This window comes from Varroa destructor, unplaced genomic scaffold (assembly GCF_002443255.2).
Source record: "Varroa destructor unplaced genomic scaffold, Vdes_3.0 BEIS01000005.1, whole genome shotgun sequence".
NCBI classification, from domain to species: Eukaryota; Metazoa; Arthropoda; class Arachnida; order Mesostigmata; family Varroidae; genus Varroa; species Varroa destructor.
The window spans coordinates 37,402,806-37,428,252 of NW_019211458.1; the positions used below are offsets into that span (position 1 = coordinate 37,402,806).

General features: G+C 40.0%; 3 protein-coding genes across 12 annotated transcripts in view; 2 read left to right on the forward strand and 1 right to left on the reverse strand.

Annotated features, from left to right (window-relative positions):
* Nucleotides 1-6,614, forward strand: Polr3H (RNA polymerase III subunit H). Of its 3 annotated transcripts, XM_086991303.1 has the most exons (5): nt 34-355; nt 1,119-1,213; nt 4,082-4,195; nt 5,083-5,353; nt 5,630-6,614. In XM_086991303.1, exons 3-5 carry the CDS (start codon nt 4,082-4,084, stop codon nt 5,860-5,862), a joined length of 618 nt encoding a protein of 205 aa, XP_086847429.1. In that variant the 5' UTR covers nt 34-355; nt 1,119-1,213; the 3' UTR covers nt 5,863-6,614. The 3 variants fall into 3 exon arrangements, with proteins under 3 accessions (XP_086847430.1, XP_086847429.1, XP_022662224.1); XM_086991304.1 differs by lacking the exons at nt 34-355; nt 1,119-1,213 and adding an exon at nt 1-22; XM_022806489.2 differs by lacking the exon at nt 1,119-1,213 and having other exon boundaries at nt 36-355.
* On the reverse strand, nt 6,598-13,070 carry amrt (TM2 domain-containing protein 2 amaretto). Of its 3 annotated transcripts, XM_086991306.1 has the most exons (6): nt 12,619-13,070; nt 11,842-11,924; nt 8,603-8,957; nt 8,311-8,398; nt 7,903-8,018; nt 6,598-7,562 (listed from the first exon to the last, which is right to left on the reverse strand). In XM_086991306.1, the coding sequence occupies exons 3-6, from the start codon at nt 8,761-8,763 to the stop codon at nt 7,349-7,351; spliced, it is 579 nt and encodes a 192-aa protein (XP_086847432.1). In that variant the 5' UTR covers nt 8,764-8,957; nt 11,842-11,924; nt 12,619-13,070; the 3' UTR covers nt 6,598-7,348. The 3 variants fall into 3 exon arrangements, with proteins under 3 accessions (XP_086847432.1, XP_086847431.1, XP_022662228.1); XM_086991305.1 differs by lacking the exon at nt 12,619-13,070 and having other exon boundaries at nt 11,842-12,222; XM_022806493.2 differs by lacking the exons at nt 11,842-11,924; nt 12,619-13,070 and adding an exon at nt 9,419-9,551.
* The window catches only part of lqfR (clathrin interactor lqfR), a 19,935-nt gene continuing 4,276 nt past the window's right edge, over nt 9,789-25,447 (forward strand). The window contains exons 1-4 of one of the 6 annotated variants that reach the window (XM_022806486.2): nt 9,789-10,407; nt 11,551-11,573; nt 20,213-20,415; nt 25,195-25,332. In XM_022806486.2, coding sequence (XP_022662221.1) covers nt 10,300-10,407; nt 11,551-11,573; nt 20,213-20,415; nt 25,195-25,332 — 472 coding nt within the window. In that variant the 5' untranslated portion in view covers nt 9,789-10,299. Of the gene's footprint in view, nt 11,574-15,008; nt 19,881-20,212; nt 20,416-25,194; nt 25,333-25,447 lie in introns of all 6 variants that reach the window. The other 5 variants (XM_086991283.1, XM_086991284.1, XM_086991282.1 and 2 more) reach the window with 5 other exon arrangements.

Sequence of the window (25,447 nt, forward strand, 5' to 3'; positions counted from 1 at the left end):
CTGGCTTCGAGTACGAAATGAAGTACGCCTACGCTTGGATTCAGACCTACATCATCATGTGCTCCCAAGTTTGCTAAACAAAAATCTATCATTGCACCATCACGGAGACGAGGGAGAGCTCCGTAAACATCTGTATATGTAAACATTCGAATTTTGGATCTCACGTGCTAAAGACATGGCGACAGTCGAGGAGGCGCGAGTTTGTATCAGTAGTTTTATCGTAGTCACCGAGCGGTGCGATCGTGTTCCAAAGGCTCTGTTGAAAAATGGACTTCGTGTATGATTAATGGGTGTTTCTTACTGCTCTTTTGTTTAATCGGCAAAGGTGCTCTGTTTTTCACATATTGGGGTCGAGGCAAGTATTTGTCACGCGTTACCCGATTCCATTGAATAACATTTCACTTCGCGTCTACGAGCAAATAGAATTTTTGCGTCTCCAGCTAATTAGGCGGAGCGTATAGAGACAGTCCAAGCACTGCTGCATGGTATGCTGACAATAATCGAACGTATTAAAGGCATCTATGACCCACTAGGCGTTACCGGTAAACCCCTCAAATCTTCTAAATTTCCTGCTCCAACAAAGCAAATACGTTAGTAAGAAATGGCAAGTGCACGAGCACAGAAATGCATCCCTAGACTTTTGAGTTTGTATATCTTAAATCTCAGAAACAACGCAAGTGTTGTAATGTGTGTATGTCCAAATCTAAACGGACCTAGCTTTTCTCGCAGGTCACCATTTGCCGATTGCAACTATCATATGTTTGAAGTTAGCGATATTCACGAGTAAGATCTGAGCTATTGAACTAACTAGAGAATGCTAGTCAGTAAACACCTATCAGAAAATAAAACTGCTTAAAAATCTGTACTCAAGAATAGCGATGTAAAATTGCTCCTATTAGTGGCCGATTTACCAAAGATAGAAATAGCTTAAAAAGTTCAGCGCGACACAATCAACAAGGATTTCTTACAAGTCCAGTATTAAGGAACATTTTTTAAATAAAGGCCCCGGTACACGCTCTATCGCTCTCTGTGTTTCCCCTAACGGGGCTACATCTGATAATTATCGGAATTTCATTGAATGTATATGGTACTTCTTGGACGTGTGTATTTTGAAGTAGAGCTAGGTTACTGATCATCCCATGGGAACCTAAGAAAGAGGTCAAAAACTTGGGGAAACTCGATAACCTGGCAGATATCACGACCGTTGAGCAAGGTGAGTCTTCTACCCAAGTATTGACTAAGATGGGAGCGACCATTAGTCCTGAGCATGATTAAAGGATGAAAAACTGGCAACCCAAAAAAATCTTACAAGTAGCACCAACCGTAAACCTTACCGCCGAAGGTAGAATGTCAGTACGGAACCCACGACTCATTATTCGGGGCACTAATTAGCTCACGATAATACAGAGTGTCACATCTACGTTAAAGGTAACTGAATTAGAATATAACAATCTAAGGAAGCTTTAGGGGCATCTGTACTATGAATATCTCTACAGGCAATTCAAAGCGAAGGAACTATTTAAACAAATGAAGCTCCAACTGGGGTGAATAACATGTCATATTGAGGAGCTGGTGTCGTTGAATCTCTACCCAAAGTGCTTAAAATACGGACATTCAGCAGCTAGCTATTTAAAGAACAGATGGACAACTTCTATTTTTAAGATCTATTTGCAGCCAATGGGGGGGAAATCATAAAAAAAGGGCAGGGAAAATCATAATAGGCATACCAGCTGAGCCCAACAAGAAAGTTATAACAGATTACAATAAGTATGCGATGACAGAGGAAAGGTCATATCTGTTATTATCCATAAATCCAACGTACCTATCATCCTTTCTAGAGAAAGCTACGGAATCGCCTGGGTGGTAGCGGAAGACCTTTTAATTGTAGGCACTTACCAGTCACCCAACGCACGTCGATGATTGTTGGTCCATAAACTTCAGCTTGTAGTTGGCCTTAAGATCGCAGTAACACAATTATTGCCGGAGATTTTAACAGACATGCTACTTTGTGGAGTACTAACCACACAGCGTTTAGGGGAAACGCTTTGGAAGACTCCGATATTAAAACGAAGTGAAGACTTTGCGTCCACTTGAGAAGATCGTTAATGAGGGATATGATACCCTCTTAGAATCTGGACTGGACCAAACTTCAGGCAGTTAGGTATGAGTTGGGAAAACTCATCAGAGCAAGTGAGGTATTCCACTGGAAGAAGATTATTGATGAGCTTAGGAATTACGTGTGGAGCCAAGCCTAGAAAATGTTCGTGGACAAAATGTGTACGCTTAACTCTATCCCTACACAAATTTGAATTTGCGGCCGAAATTATCGCAACACTTTTACCTTCGAATGACACCCCCAGGAATTCGATTAACTCTGCGATCGTTGACCCATCGCAAATTCTCCAGACAGACAGCGGGGAGGGGCATATTATGAAGACTATCAAAGCCTTAAAAAGTACTGTCAGCAGGACCCGATGGAACCCCCGCACAACTGCTTAAGAGACTAACAAGACTAAAGTTACTCGCAAAAGTTGTGGACGACGGAGTTATTAGCAAAATGGAAGCATGCGGACCTCACTTTTTTTTACCTAAACCAGGAAAGGACAAAAATAGCGCGCTAGCCTATAGGTCGATATGTTTACTAAACGCGATTAATGAATTTGCATAGAAAATTGTTGCTTGCAGATTTTTCGAAAAAAACTATACCAAACGTTTTAACTCTTGGGTTTATGAAGGATAGGTCGACAACGGATGTTGTTTAGTGGTGTTAAAAGTGGCGAAGGCAGAGCTGGAGAAAATAAAACGGTAATAAATATACCATGCCTTGGTGGCATTTTATGCCAAAGAAGCATTCATTTGGGAGGTCATAACCTGTAAAACCTAACCTAGAGAAGGTCATTGTCAGCTACCTAAATGACGGGTACATATTACACGGTGGGACCACATGACAGATATCGACGGACCTATTTGAAGGCTCTATGCTGGGTTCTTTTCTGGAATATAGGGTACTGTTGTCTTGCAACAGAAATAATTACAATCAGCCGAAGTAGCGGCATTTGTTATAGCGACAGCACTGTACTAGCAACAGTAGTTATAAAAAGAGACACTAAGGAACTTCAGTTCAATATTAATGATACCTGTGACATTATCAACACTGAAATTACTGGTCATAGCCTCAATTCGCCCCGGGAAGAACGGAGCTGGTAATTTTCAGTGTACGGAAGACGGCTGATGATGTAAACATAAGCGTATACAGCCATACAATTTTCCCGAAGAACACCACAAAATAGCTGGGGACAAATACCACGCTAGACGGAAAGGGACAAGGCTGTTCAGGTGACTAACTCGCTGTTAGGGATCCTGCCCAACGCAAACGGGCCGAAGGAGGGGAACGATTATTGCATTAATGGAAAAATTGATGGTTCTTTGTGTAGCACCCATTTGGCGGGTCGCGCCATCTAAGAAGAAAAAACCTAGCTGAACTTCAGAGTCTGTCTCTATGAACAGCTGCTTGTCTTCGCTACAGCGTAGAACGGACCTCAAGAACTTTCTCTTCAAGAACTTGGATACTTCGCGCAATGAGTGTTAAATGGACTTTTGTTAAAATGTTCTAGCGTTGTTCTGTGTTGGTGTTTATCTTCATGACATATCAGAGAATATTGTTGGGGAACGACAGAAGCGACAAAGATATGAACTGTTGAATTGTCAAAGGTTCTCTTTGTGTAATAGGTTTAGCCAAATAAATTACATTTCGAATCGGCTGAATAAAAACAAACATCCTCCATTTGAACCATAGTATAATTATATCTTTGTTTTTTTTGATAATCGTATTAAACCTACCTATTATCAGTTTTCAAAGTTTAATCGTTGACTGGTTTTATTCCTGTTTGCAATTCCTACTTGCCTATGATCTGTATTTAACTGCAGTACATGCTACCAGCCTATAATCAGCTGACAACTTTTAAATGAGGTCGTTTTGCCAGTGATATAGTTCACTAACAGTTGAACTTCATCCTAATACTATGATAGAACTGTTGATTTTGCATTATATTAAGTTTGCTTCCTCTAAAAACTGAATCAGATGTTCGTTGCGAGTGAACTGTACGATGTTGTTCGGGTGGAAGCACATCGTCTTAATGGAAACTCAATATATGAGGCTCTTCGTCAGGCGCTCAACAACAAATTCGTCAATAAGGTAACTAACTGTCGATTTGGACTACGGTGTGCACCGAAAGCCCTAGTGATCTTAAAATGTATTTGCATATATTATGCTATATAGATGAAAACAGTATCAGGAGGTTCCCACACAGTAATTCGTAGTTAAAATTTGCAGAATTGTTCTACACATATCTAAGCTTTAATGCAGAAAATATATTGTTTTGTTATAATCAAGTTAAATAATAACAATGCGCCATATAATTCAGATACTTAAGTAACCCTTAGAAATTAAGTTAACGCTGAATGATACAACAAAGCCCTAGAATTCGGCTAAACAAACAGTAATAAAGAAACGGAGCTCTTGTGTTTGCGTTGCTCCTACCGGTGTTTTTGTCGCTTAATTTTTTTTCTAGTTTGGACTTGTACTTTCCTTCATTATGTGGCATATATGACACAAGATTTGCATAGAGGAAGACGCTTCCTAGTAGGATAATCATTATCTGAATTTATACGCACCGGTCTTAAGACAAAGACGCCTTCTACACTGATTCTTTCTTTTGTTATTAGTTACCCATGTAGAAGCATCTGAAACTAGAATGGGCTATATCATATGTTAAGTTTTATATTATCAGATGAAGGCAACTTCTAATGAAATAATCCTATAAACTTGAGTACAAAGTTAGATGCGTAGCAAGTAGCATGTGTAAATCGTAGGAAAATAATTTACAATCAGGACCTTTTAAGCATGCATATATATATTTTTAGCATAAGCTCAGATATTCATGTCTTTACCATATGCACTTTGAAATATTCTTCAATACACTTTGAAAATTGTTCTCTTAAGTGCAGTAATGTTCGGATTGTTTGTCCGCTCGTACTCTCGAGCAAACTCAACTTTATTTGTGTCACCTCTGCTTGGTCTAGGTGTTACTCAACTGTGGATTGTTCATTAAAGTACTGGATTTTCTTCCGGAAAGCGGTTCAACCGACTTTCACATCTTACCTGGGGACGGAGCAGTACACAAGAAGGTATATTTTCGAGCCATCGTGTTTCGGCCCTTCCTCAACGAAGTTTTAGAGGGTCGAGTTCGATCATTGTCACCAGAGGGAGTCAAGATCTCCCTAGAATTTTTTGATGATATTATGGTGCAGGGAATGCGGATGCAACACCCCTCACGATGGGACGCTACAAAAGGTACAAGATCCAAATCATATTACCTGAAGTCACATCTGGCTCTTTTCTTTTCTTTCATAGATAAATGAAGCTTTTTTCGCCTGAACAAAACGTATTTAAAGCTAAGGTAGAATATATTTCTCGCTCATCTCGCCTTTACCTAATCGCAATTATTGCGTAGTAACTCGTAGCCATTTTGTTATTCATAAAGTAGTATATCATATAAAACTGGTCGCGAACTAATGTCATTAGCGTTGAACTAAAATGATTTCAAGATCGACTTATATGAAACTTCAGCTTGCTGGATTTGGGACTATGGGGCAGAAGATGGTGACTCGCACGAACTCTATCTAGAAGTTGGCGATCGGGTGCGTTTTCGTATTGTCGATGAGAAATTCACGGATTGCTCACCCGTAGGACCCCTTGTAGAATCTGCTCAACAGCAACAAAATCTTCCTTCTTCGTACACATTGGAAGCAGCCATGAATGAACCTGGTCTCGGTGTGTTATCCTGGTGGAGCTCTACCTGAAAAGTTCCTAATTAAAAATCTAAAGCAGGTGCATACATGCTTGTAAGGTTACATAGGTCTTTCCTGTTAAAAATGTTCTGTAAACGCTGGCCATCTCACAGATTCCTGCAAGGATATATAACTGATTTTGTTGCGGTTGGCTGAAGAGGCAGGTGGTAGTCAGTATTGACAAAGGATAAGTGTATGGTGACACAAAATCATTACAATTTGTCAGTACTGGTTAACTTAGATAACAAGTTAACCAAAGTTGTTAATAAGCTAAGTATATAGTCCTCTTACTAATATATGTCCATAAAATCTGATTGTTTGCACAGACTATATTCTGTCGGTGCAACTGTTCATTTTGCGTGTTTTATAATCGTACTCCACCGTTGACCTGTCCAGCACCGCTGCAGAAAAAGCCGGCACAAATTAAGTTAACTTGGTAAAATAGACGAGCAATACGATGATTACACATGACAATGGCGTTAACTCGTACGCAAATTACGCTAACTGCTGTTGTTGTATTGAGAACAAGGGCGCATCTTGAAGTTTGACTGATAATGTTTCATTATTATTGGATACTCGCGAGATTGTCTTTGTACGTCGCAGTGATAAATGCAAATGTAGTAACCGAAATCGCATATGTTCAATACAAATGCAAACCATAGATTCCCTGGGATACCGCTGCACCAACCATATAAATAAATGTATCATAGAATTAATGAGCGAATGGAATAAAGCAAGACAAGTACATGCGTATCGAGTATGAAGGTTTATTTGTGTTCGTTTATCCGATCTATAATGCGTAATATTCAGCCTTAAAGCTATAATATATTGTGCATATTAGATGGCATCACAAAAGCTTCGTCAGAACGTAAGGAAAAATGAATGAAATGAAAATGCTAGAAAAATTGATAATTGTCATGCCTATTGTCTATGTAGTAATTAGACCTACTTGAATAGTAATTAACATGCATAATACCTGCCACGATACAAATAGGTCGAGTACTTAGTTGACTTGCAATATTTTTCAGTGAAGTTTCCTATATCTTTATCTTGCTAAATATTTATAAATAGGTTTTTTTATGTACGCAGAATGTTGGTCGACTTCATGTTAAGTTTGAGATGTTGATAATGTACTTTTAATTGCCTCATCACATTAATTGCATGTGTATGTCTAGCGAAAGCCCTTTCGATGCATTAAGATTCGTTTTGCTAACGAAGTTATGAATTGACGTTATTATATCTATTCTTTATTAGTGAAACTATGAGTTTCTACTCTTAACTGTAATATTCACATCTAATGGCTGACATAACTCTTCACATATACACAAATACCACCTTTCTTTCAAAGGTTAGGCATTTTTTGAGTCCTGAGACTTGCAAGTTAAATTTCAACTACCATCCAGGTTAGTAAACCCGCTTTTCGGCTAACTACCGCTAACTCTAAGTTAACGAGAAAGTAGGAGGTCCAAAATATCGCTCGAACAATGCGTGCCGATGTTTATGCGTACGGCATCCAATTGGTGCCGTCTTCTGGCATCAAATTACCTGTAACTAATAAAACGATATCAACAACCCACCAAATGCCAAGGCCACCAACTGTGAGCAATTTACCGACGGCCGTACCCGTATGTCCTAGGCAAAATCGGTCCATGCCAAGAAAACCCAACAGTATTGAGTATAGTAACGTCGTCACAAAATAGTGACCTGAATACCTGCGAAGAACATGAAAAATAAAGCCTTATTAAAATGGCGTATTTCAACATAGACTCCTTTCCCTGTAGGTGCTAAGTTCAATTTGTCGATACAGGTGGTGAGGTAGCGTCATATAGTTATCCCTACCGACGAGGCATAACGGTCGAAGAAGCTACACAAACATTTTTATGTATTTCTTCGTGATATCAAATATTGTTTAAATAATTTTTTATGGAAGTTATTCAAGCATACACTGCTTCTAGTGGCAACTGGAATTAGTGAGGAAGCTCTATCTTACTTAAATTGAAAATAAAACAGTTGTACTTAATCATACAGATTGATACGCAATTGCTTACGTACTTAAGGCAGGGAAATCCTTCGCGATGAAACGTTCGATTTCCCCAGCACTCGATATTGGGCAACACACTGCAATTCACCGCCGTCATCTGAACTTCCTCGTACCGATTGCCACCCCACTGTCACAGCAAGACGATATAAAAAATCAAAATGAAATATGTAAAACTCTATTAGAACACATCGTTCAAGATGCAAAAATGTCAGTTCCTATTTTCAGTTAGAGGCATGTTTCTATTCATTCCAAATACACGTCGTAGGGAGTAGTCTGCTGCTGCTCACGCTCAAAACAACATTAAAAATAGTTGGACACTGACGATGGAATTTACAGCGAAACAGCATGCAATATACAGCGTACAAGTATCGTGTTACTATTCTTAGGTCATTAAACCGTCCTCAAACCCAATCACTTACTTTTGTACAACCATAGCCAAGATCCTGTCGCGCAGTCTCATTGCCCTTGAGGTCTAAAGGTTCGGAGCACTCAAGGAAATCTAAAGGCCTGAAAACCAATACGAAATTAATGTTACTCTTTTTCTTCATAATTGGTATACATATTGTATATGTTTATTAAGTTAAAAACCTTATTCGACCGACTTTCTTTTACTGTTGCTAAAACGAAGAGCTCGAACATTATTTACTGGCCTATCTACACTGTTGCATATTACTATCATTACTGTTTTGTATTACGCGTCATTATGCGTACAGATTGTCACAAGGGATGAGCGGCGTATGAGGTTGGTAAGGCGCGCTTGCATTCAGAATGCATTGCTGGATTAAATTTTGTCCCACAGCTGAAACTGCTACTGCAGCTATAAGCACCACGGTAATGAAGGTTTTTTGGCCAGCTTGTCGAAACGCCGGCATAACGTCAGATCGGTAATATGATGACACTATATAGCATTACAACTGGAACTCCAACGCATAGAGTGCGTTGAAATTTTAAAGCAAAATATGAAGTTCATGAAACTCGGAGAAGTCTGCGTGGATCTTGAGACAACAATCAGATGTTTGTCTTTGCGTGTTTTGCTTTCGAAGAGCGGGTTGACGTCTGGGTGAGTCTGTAAACAAACAACGGGTGTTTTACTCAGTGAGGGTCGTCCTGTTCTATTTATTTACAGAGAGCTACAAATAAAATGTTGTACTACTTCTGCAACAAAGCATGGAGGCTGTGGCATAGAAAGCTCCCGCTGGTCTTCAGGTTTTAGCTTTGTATTAGTCTGCATACCAATGAATTTGCCGGTGCGCTTTCTTCTTTCAATCACAAATATTAAATCATTGGTCCCTGGAAGCCCGATTAAAATTAACATTATTGTCTGTGAAAAGGATCTAGAAACTTTGTAAATAGGGACAAATAATTTACAAACTGGTACGTTCATTCGCTCAATTCTGCTTTTTTTTTCAGTATATAATGATACACTTATTAATATGCTTATTCTCTGTTTTTCTCATATTTAAATTTTGTATCTTGAATCCATTAGGTAATCAGTACAAGTTTAGCAGACGACTCTCTGTTACTTACGCGCGCTTCTTTTCTTTATCATTCTCTCATTTCAACCATATTTTCCTTTCCTCTTTACCATTAGACCTCTGTCTACATTGCAGACTATACAAATTGCTTGCGTCGTCATCTTTGTAAGCGGATGCGGCCATTTTGTAATCCTGTTGTTACTGTTGCTATAAACAAAGTCAATTCGTCGGAACGTAACAAAGGGGCGGCGACACAAGTCGACCCGTTGCGAGTTGTCCCGGCGAACTGATAGTATTTGCAGCAATAGCACCGGCGGCATCAGAAGTATCAATGGTATCATTGGAACATGTATTGTCTATGACAGCGTCTGGTTGCGGCGCTCATGGAGCTGCTAGTCGCAGCCATCTGGCCGTTCGTAGCGGCAACAATGGTCTTACTGTCGTAGCAGGGATAGGCGTAAACCCACAGCGGCTGCTCCAACCCAACCGCTAGTGCTATTCAGAGTCGTCGTGTTGTTCTCTTGCGTTATATGTGATTTTGGTCGGAACTGTATTGTTGGCGTCGTCAAGTCAGCGATGTAATTTTGCTACCACGGTAGCTGCTGGTACTGTTGCAGTAGCGCTGTCTGTCTGTCCGTTTTTGTGACGGTGTGCTGTTACTTTCTACGTTGCCATCTCCACCACCGCGGTTCGTTGTCACTGGCGCCGCCGCCGTCCGTGGCCGTATGCGGCTGCCTGCCGTCCTTTGCCTGCATTGGGCCCGACCGACTCCTAACTACCGCCGGGAAGATTACCATCCCTGCTGTGGCTCCATTACAAGACACAACAGCAACAAGCAGCACCAGCCTACCAGTACACCGCGTTCCCTCCCCTATCGCAGCTCAGTCGTAACAGCCAGAATTGTACCGTCTCACTGCCGCTGTGTTGCCTAGCATGTCCTGCTGCCGTTGGTGTTACTTAGTTATCAACATTGTCAGCGCCAGCACCGACCTCGCCCGACGTCGTCAACGCTACAGAAGCAGGATCATTCTGCTCCTGCGTGTATGATACATGATGCTATAACGTGTCATTGCTATAATTTGTTTTAAGTTGTGCCTCATCTCGTGAGTGTTTGCAACGTCGATTGAGTAGTCGGAGACAGTAGTTGTTGTTATTGTCAGCAGAGTTTGCACAAAAACTTTCTTTCGACGTTTCCGGTTTGATTAGTTTGTTCCCATGCTGTGGCCGGCCCTATATCGGCCGAGCGTAGATGTACCCCGTCCGTCCGTTTGTTCGTTGCTATTCTCGCTATTGTTACATTGCTAAAGGCAACATCAGTTCCATAATCGATACAATATCAACGTGGCATACTACTGCTACTGCTCTTTGTTGGGGACCGTGTGTGTGTTTGTGTGTGTATACGTTGGTATGCTTGTGTGTGGCATTTCTTAAGTTGTTTGGCCGTGTTTGTTTGCCCGCTCGTTTAGCTTCGTTGGATTCTGCTACCATAAACACGGTTTCCTGCCACGGCTGACGCTATTGTGCCCGAATGCGTAAGCTGGTGCCGTTACGATTTGCTGTCGTCGTTACAGACGCGACAAGAATCCGACGACTGTAGCAGCAGCAGCAGCAGCAGCAAAAGCAGACAACTTCAGAAAAGTATAGCCAGTTACCTCACGGCAGGTTGCAGCGGTATCGGCTGTAATTGAAGCTGAAAAAAACTCACCTGACAGGTGTATTGCTGTTACAGTCGTCCCTTCGTCATTGGCCGGTCAGTGATAGCAGCCGAACGACAGGGACAATTGCAGGCACAAAGTACGACAATAGTAACAATAACAGAAGCGGAATTGAAGAACGAAATCAGCCGAAGGTTTTCCTTGAGCCTGGTTGACATCAACGTTTTCCACTCCGTTCCTCGCATGGATATTCGTATGTTTCGATCCGACCCTCTGACTAACTCTTGTTAGTGAATGTTCTCATATCCGAGTGTATTTCTCGACAGATAGCGTCTTTCGACGATCGGGCGGGACGCCTGTACTATTCTCATATAGAATATCTATACGAGTGTCTGTTGCTTAACGTTATCGAGTGTTCGTGATTCTTTTCGCAACTTTTTATACATTCTATCTGCTAACTGTGCTCGTGTAACTCGGTTCGTTCCTCAACGGCTGTGCAAAAATGTTTAATGTTAATTTTAATTGGAAGGTGAAAGAGATCCTCGACAAAGCGTATGTATATATATATATATACCCTAGTTTATATGTATGGATATATTATTTAGGCATATTTTTATTGTTTCATGAATTATTTAATGACTTCAAAGTAAATAAATAAGTATATTCAATGTTGGGATTTTAACTTTTTGGTAATGGTTAAATATGTACATAATGATCAATGAATGCAGCAGTTGACTTCACCATGTATGAACATCCGCATGTATACCTGTGATTTCTATTTATAACTAAGATACACATTAAAAGCAATAATAATACGTACGAAGGTCACACGTTGATGGTTCAGTGTATGGCAGATTACACGAAGTTGAATAGGAGATCAGAGTTATCTTCAAACCGGACTTGCTGAAATCGGAAAAATGGCCGCTTAACCGGCTACTGACGGCAAATAGTTCCACTTCGAACCATAATAAACATCAGCTAAAGCGACAAAGCTACCAGTTATGGTATTCGCGACCATGCCAACAATCGTTCGGTACATGGAAAAATGGACTAAAGTCGACTGTTTTAGCGCCAAAGATATATATCTACACCGTTGTAGTCGCTGTTTATATATATACATATATACACCATTCTCACAAGGATACACGGATGGGGCTCATAGGGTTGAGCTGAAGTTAATAGACGTGTCACTTGGTGCTAGTGCAATTCTGTTTACTCTCTATAGCGGTGATCCTGTTGGCGATTAGCGTTCGTTGCTATTATTAGACGGCAAAACACAACTCGCCCTAGCTGTAGGGACAAGGTGCCATTTTCATGCATGGCAAGCAGGCGGCGAATGTTAAAGACGAGCGCGTTGTGCGTCACGAAATCGTCGCGTAAGGTCAAGATTGAAAGAAAGAGAGAAGCATTTGACAAGCTATAAGCGAACATCGGAAGCTTACTTATCATCTATTCATGAGTATGTGTATGTTTGGGCAAAGCGTGAGTATGAGTATGTAACTTCATAACAGAGCTCAGTATGAAAATTATCATATTATTACTTCCATTATGAACAAGAAGCCAACTTATAGGGACGTTGAAGTGTTGACAGACACACCTTTCTGAATGAATCCGTTGTAGGTAAGATGCATCATTTTAAATCCCGTAAATAGAACAGATGGGGTGTCGATACGACATAGCTGTTACACAAGTCGTCGAAGCGAACAGGCGTCGTCGTACTAGCTTGCAACACTGCCTCAACGCTGGCAAGGTGCCGCACAATGTTACGGCTAGCTAAGAGGCTACATAATTAGTTCTACAACTAATAGGCGTTACCTGCAGAGGATTAGCCTGTTCAACGCGTTCTTTCTACCGCTTCAGCCTGTTTATACATATACAGTGATATAATAAGTGTCCGTTGGTCAGCGTGCTGCAACAGCAAATTTGCTTCCGCTGCTGTGCAACTCACGACCATGAAATGGTAGCTGTTGCTCATAAGAATATTATCATTTTATTCAGTTACTCCTATGATTGTTCAGCCCTTTGATGGTTGTACCGTTCGACTGTCACGGATTCGCGTCGAAAACCTTTCGAGAAATGAACGGTTGCGGATTAGAATCGTTTGCACGGCCTGAGGCACATAGAGTAAGTGATATGGACAGTTTCAAATACATAAAGCCCATTCGGACCAGCCAGCTGACGCACACAATTTGCAACTAATTTCACTAACGGCTTCAGAGAACGCTAAGTGAGAACCACTGTGATTTACTGGCTGCCATATAAATAGTTGTAGTTCGTTTCACAAGGACGAGCGATGTTAATGCGGCAGATAGCGTGATGTTATCAAGAACAGTGGTATTTAAAGCAGCAGGTATAGTCGAAGTTACGGCACCTATAAATAACTGCAGAAGCCAGTCTGGTTGCCAGGCTAAACATAGTTTGCCAGCAAGTAGCTCTGCCAGTTTGGTAATGCGTGCTGAATTATAATAGAACTGGATGCACAAGGGTTAGACGTACAGACACTCCCGGACAGTCTGCACCGACAGCTTCTGCTCTGACTGTAGTAACTGTTTGAAGAATGATAGCAAAGCCCGCCGCGACTGAAGGGGGGTGGGGAATTCGGGCGCACTCGTAACTGTCCCGCTAGCAGTTCGTTAATGCTGTTGCTGTTGTTACGATTGATGATGATGATGATGATCAGCATTATGATCAAGTTTTTCTCCGTATTATTTAGATCTGTGCAATTCATATGCTTGTTATATACTTAAACGGCAGGTCCCAGTGCAAAAATAGTTCATACCGTTTACATCCAAATATTTATTCAATTAGAAGCTGGTTGCATTTCCAGAACGTTATCTTTCTTGAAAAGCCCAGGGGGATAATCGTAGTACAAATATTTGAGATTCTGACCTTACCATTTGAGATTTTGACCTCATTGCTCTTTATTAAGCAACACTCTTTATTTTATATTTTTGATAATTTTAGTTTGCTCTCATCTGCAAGGTGTATTAAATTTAGATTTGAGTGTAACAGACTCGCGATCGCTAGAATACTTAAGTTGTTGTACTATGCTCAGCTTTATTTACGTGCGCTCGACTACTTAGAATACGAATGTACCGGGAAAGCTTCACACAGCTTAGCATACCCTCGTGCAATAATCGAGCAATTTACGTCATTTGCATCCTTTCAGGCTCGCGGGCCTTTGTGAGAATGTCACCAAAAGTGTAATCTCCCATAGTGTGTGTAATCTGTAACAAACAGCACCTGGCGGTAACGGTTTGCTACAACTTAAAAGTTAGGCATGATGGACGAAGGACGACAAGGTTTCTTGGAACAGCTTGGGGTGACTCAATTGTCTCCAGGAAGTGTCCTAGTGCTAGTTCAAGAAGTGCTTCAGGCTGTCGCGAGGAGAGGGTGTTTTTCGACCTTCAGCTTCGCCATCTACTCCCAACTAGTAGCGTAACTCACCTGCTAGCTCTATTTATAGTTACTAATATGTCGCAGCTTCCACTAAATGCTTCTGAGATTTCTAGCGGGGACCAAGACAGCTGCATTCTTACGCGGCTACAAATATACGTACACATAGCCAAACGCATACTGGGACTCACAGGGTCGACATACCATACCGTCGGAACGCGGGTGAGGAAAGCTAATGCGCATCGTTCCGCCCCGACATTAACAACACTGACTACAACTACTTGTCTTCTGTCAGCAGATTCTCTAATGGTGTCAGTATCTGTACTAGGACTATTGCTCCAACGTGTGCGAATGGCAGCCCAGGGAATGGACCGCCGAATACAAATGATTTTACTTTTACCGAATAACTGCATCCGTTATAGTTGCTGACGCTTCCGTAATTGCGATGCAACTGGGCTTAAGGACTAGGCATATAAAGCCAGTTCTACAAAAGTAGGCCTAGGCAACTTCTAAGTGCTTCGAGTTTTATGACCGGTCGTGCTGTTAAACATTACATCAAACAACTTTTCTACTACCATTATTATGCTCCAGGTACCTGCAGTCTTTTAACAGCGACGGGAAAGTCGACAGCAGAGGCCAACAACGTTAACAACGGCGTCAGTTATCGTTGACCACTATAGGTTTTAGCTCGAGCGGACTAACAGCGAAACCTGGTCACGCGATGCGAATCTATTTGCATATCCTTGCAGACCTGTGTGGAGAAGGTTAACGAGGCATGAGAATAGACTGAAAACAAGCGGCTGGGTAAATGGGGGGCAAAGGTCATATATATATATATATATGATAATCTAAAAGACTATTTCAAAGATGCCTAGTTGTTCGCTTGTTGCTAGTCTTGAAGAAGCCATAGAATCTTAATACTGCTTGAAGCATACTACATGGTATTCTGATAGAACCGTTTGAATGACCACAGTAGTCGTCGTTGTAAACAATAGTCATTGTCATTTTAGACATACACTAACGCTATGACATTATAGCATACAATCATAGCAATTATAGGGATGGTATCCCGTAACAAATGTCTCATACAGTTAGGTTCCTTTAATGCCATCATTTGTGTATTTCCTGCTACCCTAACAAATGTGAAATGAGGACCCTCGAATCAGCCGGACTTTGGGTCAGCATAATATATATATCAATCTAAATGCATATGTATTAGCGATATAGTACATGTATACATAGCAATCCTAAATACCGTCCGAATTTATTTTTTAGAAATACAGTCAAAAGAAGCTTTACTATTGCATGTGAATTTTTTTTTACAAAGCACGATATTATTGATTTTTGGCTGAATTGTCTATAAAATTGTGCCCTTAAATTCTACTAAAGACGCATACCAAGAGTTGGCAAAATTTATGACCTAAAAACTACAACACCGTCTATTCAAAACTTGGTTCGAGTCCAGTTTTGTCCAGACATATATCCACGTCAAGCTTTGGGCTTATAGCCACGATATACAAAATAAAGTAAACTTCACTCAAAATCTGGTATATTTTAAATTTCAATGCGAATTTGTGACTAAAGATTTATAATTCAATTAGAAAATTAACTCAAACACAGGCCTTGGAAAGCTATTTCACTTTGTTTGTTAAGTTTTGTGATCTATTTGAAAGCTAAGTTTTGTGATCACACCAAATTAAACTTTATTTCATATCCTTGCTTCTTTTGGCTTGGAATAAGTGTATTTCTATATATAAAAACATATAATTACATTATCAGGAAGGTCTAAAAAGGCATTTTTCAATGACCCTGTGCTTTACAATTCCGATTAATATCCGTTAACAAAAGAAAGGGTACCAAGTGTTACAGGGAAGTGGCCCTTGTTGACCTTCAATTAAAATTCAAGTTAGAACACAATGTCATTTGCATATTGAAAACACAAAAGAACTAAGCTAAAATAATTTTTCTTGAGCATTTTTAAATCGCACGTTTCCTATGAGTCATTCATGCTGTTGCTTACATTTCGGTAGCACGTACATGTGTGTATATGGGTGCTGAAGCTCATAGATTCTTGCTGATTGCATATATACCTGTCTGCCCGTTTATATAACTGAGTTTGCATCCGATGGTCCGTTTGGTTAAAGAAAAGTGGGCCACGTGTTTCAATGATGGCTGTTGCTATCCTGTTTTTGGGCGAATAATAGATCAATAATCTCCCTTCTATTTCACTCGATTTTTTTTCTACAGTAGCGAACATTGGCGGCGAGTCGACGTTGAGAGTCGGCGTTCTGAAAGAGTACTCCGAACAGTATTTACTACTATTATTATTAAGTGGCCGATTTAGTCAACCGAGCCAAACCCACCTAGCAATGCACTCAGGACAGTACGTAAAAACATTTCATGTTACGTCAACGGGAGAGCAGCAGGAAAATTTTCAATGACATTGGCAGCAGCAGTAGGGACACGTTCAGTTCTAGCTGTTAACAAAACGTTACAACAAATGGGAGCAGCGTTACACGAAAATCGGCGCATCCATATAGAGACGGGATGGAGAACACGAATGGAGAATTAGTTCGTCACTGTGCCGACGTTCTGTGTTAGCTTTGGTTCTATTTCGTCGTACGCTATATTATGTTCACCCGGACTGGGAAAAGAATAGGCGGGCTTGTAGGACTGGCACTACCATATCTTGCCGTAATTGCGTAGAGATCGATAGACAAAGAGAGAGAAATACCGCTTGTGCATTCTGCGTAACGTTGATGTTTGGCTGGATCAAGGGATAAGTGTTTGGCACCAAACGGAATTGATCATCAATCGCTGCTATCGAGCAAAACCAAACCGAAAGACACAAAGTTTTCTTGTCTCTGTAGGATGACACTGCTGCAATTCGCTAATACTTGCAGTCAGTTAATACAATTCAGACATTTTAAATGGCTCAATGTATAATAAAAAAGCAAGCTATTCTTAGAGGTATGACATTTGTTGTTTGGTATTACAGCAATAAAGTTTTTCACGCAAAAATAATCAATAGGCAGAAGATAGATTTGGTCCAAATTTTTTAAAGGTACTTAGAATTTTGTTTACGTTTTGTTTTTGTGCGTAACAAACGTAACAAAGGCAATTAACGTAAATACAAAAAAATGTGTTTACGTTAATTGCCTGCTCGGTAGTAGGTTGTTTCATTTATCGCAACGTGAAGTTGCGCTTTAAGACTGCGCTTTAAGGCGCACTACCTTTATTGGAGTATTAATGATGACTAGTCTCATCAGCAAATTCTGGTTAAGATGAAACCGCGTTTATTATAATAAACTTGTGTAAAATATTTGAACTAGTATGGATGTGGGTCAGATATCAGCTTCAGGTATCGCTAATACGGATTGAAAATCGTAGATGAAGCTCAGCAATTTTGAAATGCATTTCTTTTTAACTTTCATACTCATGATTGTTGGCTATATTTAGGAGAGTATTGGCTGGAGCAGTTATTAGCTTAAACACGGTTTTAGTATAAATATTTCTATGTACATTCTAAGGAAACAGAAAAGTTAAAGCCAAGCAACATAAGCACGAATTGTATTTTGTAGTATTGGAAGGTAATGTGTTCTTCGCAACGCAAAGCGAGGCGGTTATAAGATCTTCGACAGTAATAAAACGAATATTACTATTGTTGTTGTTGTTGTCATTATTATTATTATTACTGCCAGTATTATCACATTGATATTTAATTCGTCACAATAAGTAAATAAAGGCTGTGCTTTACATTGAATCTGACAGCAGGTACGCTAGTCACGCCAATGTTGCTCTCTCATTAATAATGAGCGCATCCTGTGAGAGAGATTAGTGTGCAGCGGGATATCATCCGTAAATCTCAGAAATTCATAAAGAGATTACGCTTGAAATTTTAAAGTTCTTCAATCAAATTGTGCCTTCACAAATAAGAAGGTTAAAATAACTGAATGAACGAGGGAAACGAGGCAAATTAATGTTAAGCGAACATGTAAAATTATCTTGACTCGTCCTATTCTCGACGAAGTTGCTAATGTGCCAAGTGCTATCAAACTTCGAACCCAGAGCTTTGATGCTAGCAGAATATTGCCACAGAAGTATTAGCGTGTATGTGTGTATGCCTTACTAGAAAAGTTTCTTCTCGAGTCCCAGGGAAAGCTTGCTTGAGGTTGACTATTCCCCATTATTATGCAAGCCGCGGCCACTGCTGACTCTCTCAGGTCCTGCCTGGTCCTCGGGGGTTGCATCTCCTCATTCACCAACCTCACTCATCTACGTGGCAATTCAGGTCATCGCGTGCAACAGCAGCTAAATCATACAGTAGCCGTAGTTGGGGCACGCCCCAACTTTACTAGGCATGACTATTTTCTGGTTCTCATTATATCATTTGTAATAGTGGTTGATCTTTACCAGCGTGGAACGGCGAGGTGCGGGTAGCAGTGGCGAGGTGACAAAGGGTCATAGCATGAAGGTCGGTTCGTCGGCACTTCCTAATCGCCTCTCACCATAGTTCTTCACTCACATTGAATGCTTCGTTCTCTCATAACGAGCGATTTGCCACGCATTATTAGTACCGGGGGGCCGCATGCAATCATTGCCTGCATATGCGTTCAGTGTCATATCATTTGCAATGCTTGATTGATCACAGCCGACACCACAGATACGTTTGTGGTGAATATAAGAAGACGTAGATTGGGCTTCATGCCTAATCTTGATGACGCCCATATGAGTCCGTCATGTTGTGGCTCGTTTGGCTATCAAACCTGTGGCAAATAGTATATTAGATATATTGTTAGAGAGATTTCTATAGATAGCGGTTTTTATTTTTATGAAGGTTTTGATTAACTGTTGCCAAGCGAAACGATTACTGTTGAAGTATGAAAAGAAGCCAAATAGTACGGTATAATCTTCCATCTTTTCATCACAACTATGGCGATAATCCTTCAAGTTGTATGTACAAGAGTATATACGCTCATAACTATAGTTATGAGCGTGCGTTAAATATCGCATCCGCGAATGACATTGCCGTATCATCATAGCTAACAGACCAATAGTGGTAAAAACTGTAATAAAAGACCCGAAAAAGGATTAGTCATCATTGAACTTTTCTTTATTGGTAGTAATAAATGTTTTTCAATTTAGGGTTTGCGGTAAGACTTTAAATACACTATTTTACCAAGAGTTGTGTAGGAGTGATACAAAGCAGTAGAACTTAAATTTAGTTCTTAGAATGAATGAAGACTATACACAGCGCTCAACAGTCCTTCTTGGTAGAGTCATGCAAAGTTCGCTTTCTGTGGGAGAAGGTTTGAAAGTTTGATTGCTGAATTGAAGCCAGTCTTTATGCTCATGCATTGTGAGCGATGGTGCAATTAAGTACAAGTGGAAGCAGTTAACAGGTTGGAGACAGTAGTTCAGACTTCAACGACTTACAAAGCGACTGCAACAGGATATTTTCAAGTAAGGATTCGTAGCATAAGATTAGTAAAATGCATTATAACAAGTATAGGGGTTACTGCTATTAGATATGCTTATAAGCCATCGGAAACACAATAAAGTATGTATATTCGCAATAACAAATGAAGTTCATACACGTATTTAAATATGAGTGTGATTAAGTACAGAAACTATTTCAGTAACAGGTGCTGTTATTCTATGATGTGCCGATTTTGTTGGTTGATACCAAGAGATAGTCAACGTAAGATGCACGTTAAGTTTCGAGTCTGACAGTTTTCGTATTCCTACTTAGGAACATGGAACTAACGCTAACCTATATCTAATTTGAATTGCAGGACGAATGTCCTATACAACTACACGGATTTGGAGGCAAAAGTCCGTGAGGCAACGAACGATGAACCATGGGGTCCGCATTCATCGCTCATGCAGGAGATCTCGCAGGCTACCTTCTCGTATGAGTCCTTCCCGGAGGTGATGGGCATGTTGTGGAGGCGACTACTTGAAGATAATAAGCGCGTTTGGCGAAGAGTCTACAAAGGTATGTATGCGTATGGCAAAAGGAAGTAACGCCAAGGAAAAATTTTCTTTGAACCGTAAAACTAGTCACAAAAATAGCTCTAACACCGCCATCAGCTAGAGAAGGCTCTGTTTGTTGCGATCGCTGCTTTAAAGTCTTAATCATCATCGATACCGGACCTTTGTTCAACATCTTGCTTTAAACTGTTATCTTTATTACTGCCCACTTATCTTTTACATTGTGCACCTGGCTGTTGCATCTTACTAATAGACAGGTATATCTAGAAATAACAATTGCACGTGCCCTTTTGTTGTAGCTTCCGTTGAATAGTTACTTACCGGATTCACAAAAAAAAGCTGGCTAAGTGTCATTTAGTGTTCCTATCGATTAATATGTTACGGCTAAAAGTCGAGAAAACAACAGTTGATTTTTGGGCCACACTGAAGTTATCATCACATTCATCAAACATAAATTGATCTATACCATGCATCGTGATATATGAATAATACTTACAGCATACTTACACAATATAGGCTACACACAGGTAGATACTCAACTCTTTTTAATTTCGTTAAACATACAGCGTCATATATGTCCATGGTTTAAACAATCATTTCTATCCACGAATTTGGCTGTGCAAGGCACCTCACATATAACAACGGCCGATGATGAAAAGCCTTATATTTGATGTGTGTATCTGGGTTAAGGCAGTCCCAAACGAAACTCCACGAGAAAGAACATTTAATTAGGTTTGTAAGAAAAAGCATTCACAGGAAATGTCTTTTCATAATGAACGGTTCTCCCAAGGAGTGTAATTCATTCACGGGTCACTTCAAGTTCTCACCTCAAAGGTGCTATCATTACTAAATGCGGTTTCGAAGAATCCATGCTGTCTCAGACAAAAATTACCAATTCTCTTTTTCAATGAACCCCTCTTTCGAAGCGATTCATGCGGTACTCATTCGACATTTCGATCCGGCTTAATGCATATGATAGCAACAGAAAAACTTTGTTTTAGTGTGCGACTTTGACAGCAATAGCGTATGGCCAAGTGCATAACGTTTTAGCATGGAAAGAAATAGGATATTTAAAATATTAAAGACTAATATTAAGTTAAGCAAGTTAAATAGATGTTTTAAATACGTGTCGTGTGGTAAGCTTGGTTGTGCATGGTTTTATTCCAAGTTCTATTTTCACGTCAGGCAAATCTTGCAGATCTTTGTGTTGTTGTTAGCCAGATGATTTACATTTGTTTTGTGCACTGCTAGGATTTTGGTTTCTTGTTAATACTAGCTTTTCTCTCCCAGTATTTAGACTTCGTAAGAATAGCGTGAGTTGCTAAATAAATAATAGATACAGTATTTTTTATTGTTCATCTATCATTTTATTGTTACTCGATGTGGGGCGGAACGCTAAAGGTCAATAAGCGGCATCCTTCTTCTGACAAAGCCATATCAACGAAAATATTTCATTGTTCGCAGGCTTTTCATTGGCTGATTGATTTAACTTGAATGTAAACAAGGGTAAGTAAAGCAACGATACAGTTAGGTTTTGGCAAGATGTCCACTTGTTAGCCTAAGTTGTTCTAATTAGTCTTCCGTCAGAACACGGCATAGCTTTCACATACGTGTTTATCACATGCACTACTCAGAAACTATGAAGACTTCTGACTAAATGAAGTATTGCTCCCTCAGAACAAGTAGATGATTCTGTCCGGTTTATCGGTTTGCGCGGGCATTGTTGGTCATGTTGATATCCCGCAATACTGACTTTCAGTGCTTCGCTGTTGTTCCATAATTTTGTAAGGAACGAAACAGCGACTAAATGCATCAGTTTGTAAGCTATAGCACTAATCTATTGGAAGTTATGGTGGCGCATCATTTTCGTTCGGCTGCCAGCTAGTTTCTAAAAAATTTAGACGGATTCACGAGGCAGCTGCAGATAATATTTTGCTGAACTACACGATGTTTGCGACTGGTTCTTCTCTCGCAGAAACAAAAATGATCTTATACACTCATCAAATTACCGATATCGAACATCGCATAATTCAGTACGTAGCTAGTTTCGGTAATTCCATAAACTCTTGCCAATAGTTAAGCCGAGTCACGTAGCCGGCGTTTCATGTGGCCGTGTTTTAATAACAGCACAAATTACTACTGCCTTTATGTAATGTTACTTGTTATTTCGAGCTTCAATGTAAATATGGCGAAACATACCTCTTATTCTTCGAAAATTTTCGATAGCTCCATTAATCTATAATATATAGAGTATTCGTTCGATATCAGTTAGTGCTACCTTAGACCTGGTGCGCCTACTCACATAATTATGCTCAGCCTTACCGCAACACTGGCAGTAGCAAAAGCACTACTGCTGTTTTCCGTTGTTTAGTCGTACTTTCGATATAATTAGCTTTTTTAATCGGGTTTGTCTTGTCGTATTTCTCGGCCTAAATGGAAATATTCTTTGATCGTTCTAATCCTCGTTATTAATTGTCCATAATCTGAAACGTCTTGACGCCGCTGGGTTGACTATTTGAAATGTCCCGAGCGACTGTTCATAGTTCCATCGCATTGCCTGAGTAAAGAGCACTGTTATACGGCATGTGGTAACAGGTTGAGTGAATTTTCTCGATAGCTAAGCTTCAATGTCCAAGTCAACTCGACTGGTGGCCGAGCTCCTAACGGAGACTAGTGCATCGTTAACCGTCCTTTCTGCCATGTGCGATCGTAACGGTTTTGCTTGCAGCCCAGTGATCGAATAACGCCATGCAACTGTCAGGGTTTAGAATAACAGCATTTAGTGACAATATGTTACCAAATGAACTAGTACATTACACTGCCCAATTAGTTAGAACACGTCATTAATAGTAATAATAATGATGATTAATTAATAAATAATAAGGAAACGTTTTCCGTCGTTACTATTCCGTCGTGGATGGATGCCCATGTACGTTAGATAGAAGGCTTGCAAGACTCGTCACAGGAGATGAAAACAAATTCTGTTTAGAAAGCTGGAACTAAGCATCACCGGATCAAGTTTTGATCATAAGCAATAGTCAGCGAATATTATATTAGCAAAAAGAATGGTATTTTGGCATCTTGTTAAATAATATTAGTGCTCTATATTTTAGAAACGCATGTAGCTGCAGGGTTATCGAAGATAAACAACAAAGCACCTGCCACAAAACGGAGGCGCTTCAGAAAACATACTTTCTTAAGTGTTTCGCTACTCTGTTGATTCAACGGACTCGAGTGTATCGGCGTTGAATATGTCTTTCTGATGTAAGGGTCTGCCCACGCGCCGCCTCTTGCGGTCCATCGAATAAGCAAAAGTTGACCGTGGTATCGCGGTATTTTTACTGCAGTAATTTCTGTTGATAATGAATAGTATCGAGTAAGATTAGCAGCGTGTGTTGTTCGGCCTTAGTAAGAAGATTGACAGTCGTTTTAATACAGGGAGATGGATGAAGGCTGCAGTTTCTCATAAGTGAAGTAAGTAAACCGGGTTAAATATATATATTCTTCTTAAAATCGTGGCTTTGCTTGGAAAACACCCTGGGTTACTCGAGTATTCTTCCATAGCTTTACGATTAGGTATTTTTTCTTCGGAAAAATACCAGTAACAGCTTATAATGAATGATCCCGCAATAGATGCACTGGCGCTAAGCATTGCAGCATATCTGATTTTGAGGTATCGCTAAGCTGAAAAACAGCGGAAAGGTAAAGCACTACCCACCCATAGCTTTGCGACCTATTTGTCGTTATCAAAGCCTTCTTTTGATCTGCCAGCATTGCAAATTATCACGTGCTTGTACCCCACTAAACATGCAGTCAGATACGGCGCTAAAGATCAGATCGTATTAGATTAGCTATTACTAATCGTTAGCTAAATTGTAAACTAAACTTAAAAAAATGGTAACTTGAAACACTTCTTCTAGGTCTGCGCACCTTTGGTACTGTGAGTACACCAGTTAAACAGGTGCCGCGCAGATAGTCCTAGGTCTATTTAAAAAATGTGTGAGCTCGTTGGAAGTCAGGATAAAAAATTGAAACACTGCTTAGCCACATGCTCACGTCCTAGCAGTGAATTTGTGCTTGAATATATACAGCACTACTTTTCCGAGAGAAGAAAATAACTACCATTATCTTTTTTTTGTATACATATATAGCGGGATCTATTACCTTTTATATGTATCGAGTAGCTACACTGTGCTAGGGAGTTCTTGTGGACAGAAAAACGAACACTTGTCCCACTAGAAGAGCGGACAAAAGGCTCACTTAAAAAGTTCTCTCCGTTTAAGTAAAAAGCCTTAATAAGTTTTCAATTATCAAAGAAAACTGGGATACGCTGGAGAGGATAATACCGTGCTCAAAGTAGCTGCATACATAAGAGAAGGAATTTGAATGGTGTCGATAGCTTCATATATAGTTTCGATAAATTCTCAAAACTTTTACCACTGTCACAATTTACTAAATATCGCGTTAACAAGAAAACAGTGAAAAATATGCGACGCCTATTTATTCGTAAGCATTGGTATTTAGAAGTACACACAATAATATAAGCAAGCGGTGCAACGGTATGATTACCATTTAGAGAAAATCGTTGTTGATACAGTAGTATATGAAACCTTATTTGCCCAGCGACAATTGCTAGTTCGTCGTATGATATATACACGTGTGTTCTATAATCGGTATGGTGTTGCATAGGACCTTGCAGAATGTGCCCTCTTACCTGTAACTCTGTTATAAAGTATCAAATATTTTTTTGTTTTGCTTGTCGGTGTGTCATTTTCATGGACAGGCCTACTGCTACTGGACTACCTCGTGAAGAACGGATCGGAGCGTGTCGTGACCTCCGCCAGGGAACACATTTATGATCTCAGGAGCCTCGAAAACTACACCTTCGTTGATGAAATGGGCAAAGATCAGGGAGTTAACGGTAAATATTGCAGGGTAGACAAAATGTATAATCTCACCTTTTTTTTTTTGATAAATTATTGTTCTACTGAAGCGAAAAACTAATTTGTGGTAAAACCAATTAAATATAGTGAAAT